The 2,919-nt window shown below is 27.5% G+C and overlaps 1 protein-coding gene across 4 annotated transcripts in view; it reads right to left on the reverse strand.

The window, feature by feature from the left end:
- The window catches only part of LOC123003684 (death-associated protein kinase 1-like), a 27,089-nt gene that overhangs the window by 10,768 nt on the left and 13,402 nt on the right, over nt 1–2,919 (reverse strand). For all 4 annotated transcript variants that reach the window (XM_044396618.1, XM_044396617.1, XM_044396616.1 and 1 more), the window contains exon 8: nt 1,403–2,021. In XM_044396618.1, the coding sequence (XP_044252553.1) occupies nt 1,403–2,021 (619 nt within the window). The remainder of the gene's footprint in view (nt 1–1,402; nt 2,022–2,919) is intronic.

Genomic DNA, 2,919 nt, shown 5'->3' on the forward strand with positions numbered 1-2,919 from the left:
CTGACAAAATTGAATTATTTTAGCTATATTTAGTTTGTTTTTGAACTAAAGTCTCAATTATTTTGCGAAACATTGTCAAAAATCACAAAAAAAATTAAAATTAATTATATTTTGTTTGTTTTAGTCGATTTAATTGGTTTTTGACCAAAAATTTGTCAAAAATAAGCGAAAAAATCGCAAAAACTGGTCGGAAATATTATTATTTTTACTTTATTTAAACTTTTAACCATCTTTTTCAACTAAAAAAGTTCAGTTTTTTGCAAAATTTTTCTAAACCAAAGTAAAAAATCCCCAGTGAATCGAAAAAAATTAAATAATTTATTTTCAGCTGGAAACGCAAGTATTTTGCATAATTTCGTTAAAATCGAGCCAAAAATTTACCAAATTAAGCTAAAAATAGTGTAATTTTTGAATTTTTCGAATAATTAAGCATATTTTTGAAATATTTTTCTATAATTAATAATAATAATAATAATAATATTAATAATAATAAATGCCTTTATTAATTAAATAGAATAAATAATTGGATTTAATTTAATTTTAGAACCAATTATTTTGCAAAATTTTGTCAAAACATGTCCAAAAATCACAAAGTTTGGTCGAGAATAGTGTTATTTTTACTTTTTTCAAACTTTCAAGCACGTTATTCAAATAAAATTTTACTTTTTTTTGCAAGATTTCTCTAAAATAAAGCAAAAAACATGTTTTCATTGCGTAATTGTAAAAGTAACAAATTTCAATTATTGATCTAGGAAATTAGGTCAAAAGTCACTATTTTGAATTTTGCACGTTTTTCAGTGAAAATCTCAATTATTTCGTTAAATTTCCTTAAAAATAAGTCGAAAAATCAGTAGCTAAAAGAGATTTTGTTGAAAAAATCGTTGAATTGAGTCGAGAATGACATTATTTTTACCATTTCCAAGTGATTTGTACATTTTTTAGCTGAAAATGCAGTTATTTCGTAAAATTTTGTTAAAATAAGATACAAAAAATAAAGCAATATTTAGCTTTTTTGACACTTTTTTAAATTTTTTCTAAGAATTTTGTTAAATTATCTGAAAAATTAGCAAATTTAGTTCGTTTTTGAACCAAAGACTCACTTATTTTCGCATATATTATCAAAAAATGCTTCAAAATCACAAAACAAATCGAAAATAGTATACTTTCAAGCATTTTTTCAAATAAAATTGCAGATTTCTCTAGCTAAAAAATTACCAAATTTGATCGGAAGTGATATATATTATTTTACTTGTTTTAACCGATTTAACTAGTTTTTGAGCAAAAATGGAGAGAAAAACCACAAAATTTGATCAAAAATAAAACTTTCAAGCATGTTTTTTAATTAAATTTCAGGTTTTTATTCTTTTTCACCAAACGAAATAAAAATAAATTAAAAACTTACTAAACATAATTAATTGGGCGATGGTTTCTTGAGCATCAAGATTCGGATTATACAAAGTCACATCTTGGGTCGACTCAGCTTCAAGCATTGCAGTAGTAACGACATCAGGGGGGTAGCAAAAAGGCCCCTCTGAGTGTCTTTTGAGCTCCAAAGGGCTCAAAACGTGTCTTTCAACCAACAATCCCGGACAAACCCTCACCAAAGCTTGATTCACCGTTTGCATAATTTGTTCAAGAAAGTAGAAACAGTATTGTGAGGAATTTTTTGGCCCCCTTATCTTAATCTCAATAAATTGTAAACCCACTTCGTCCTCCTCCAAAGTAATAAGACTTTCAAGTTCAGTGTTGCACAATTTTGACCCCAAATGCCATTGGTACAAATCCATATCGCTGTCATTGTTGCTATAATTCGCCAAAATCGCTCTTCGAAACTCAACTTGAAGGTGGGAAAAAATCGATTTGAGCTGATGGTGAGTCCCTGGGGGGGTGTACAGCCGCCAGCCCCCATATTGCGCCCCCTGGCTCGCATATCTGGGGTCTTCGGGGTCCCATAACCCGTCAAGAGTACCCACATGGTTGTAAACGGGGAATTCGTACTCAATTTCCCCCTCAATGTCACACTAAAAATTAAAAAATTGGTCAAAAATCACTATTTTTGCATTTTGCACGTTTTTAGTCAAAAAGTCAATTATTTCGTAAAATTTCCTCAAAAATAAATCGAAAAATCAGTAAAGGGGAAAAAATCGATAAATTGAGGCGAAAATGGACATTATTTTTACCTTTTCCGAGTGTTTTTGGACATTTTTCAGCTGGAAATGCAGTTATTTCGCAAACTTTTGTCAAAAATAAGGTAGGAATTTACAAAAATGAAGCAATTTTTGGTTTTTTTGACACTTTTTTAAGCTAAAATGTCTAGAAAATTACCAAATTTAGTTCGTTTGAACCAAAGACTCATATATTATCAAAAAATGCTTCAAAATTACAAAAACAAATCGAAATTAGTCGAAAATAGTGTTATTTTAACTTTTTTCAAACTTTCAAGCATGTTTTTCAAATAAAATTTTAATAATAATAATAAGAATGATTTTATTTTTTTGCAAGATTTCTCTAAAATAAAGCAAAAAATCCTCACATTACGTCGAAAATTATATATTATTTGTCTTTTTCGAGCATTTTTTTTTTCGTGTAGAAACGCAATGATTTCGCATAATTTTGTTAAAAACAAGCAGAAAATTTACCAAATTAGTGTAAAAATTGTGTTATTTTTGACTTTTTCCAGTGATTAAAACCGTTTTTAAGATAAAAATCAAATTTTTTTCAAAAAATTTGTTTAAAATTGACTGGTTTTTGAGCAAAAATTAGTCAAAAATAAGTGGAAAAATTGATCAAAAATATAATTTTTTTAACCATGTTTTTCAACTAAATATATCTCAGTTTTGTGCAAAAATTTTCCAAAACAATGCAAAAAATCCCCACATTAAGTCGAAAATTGTATAATTTTTTCTTTTTTCAAGTGTT

This window comes from Tribolium madens, unplaced genomic scaffold (genome assembly GCF_015345945.1).
Source record: "Tribolium madens isolate multiple individuals breed KSU strain unplaced genomic scaffold, Tmad_KSU_1.1 Scaffold_1;HRSCAF=32;Tcas5.2_LG8, whole genome shotgun sequence".
Lineage (NCBI taxonomy): Eukaryota > Metazoa > Arthropoda > Insecta > Coleoptera > Tenebrionidae > Tribolium > Tribolium madens.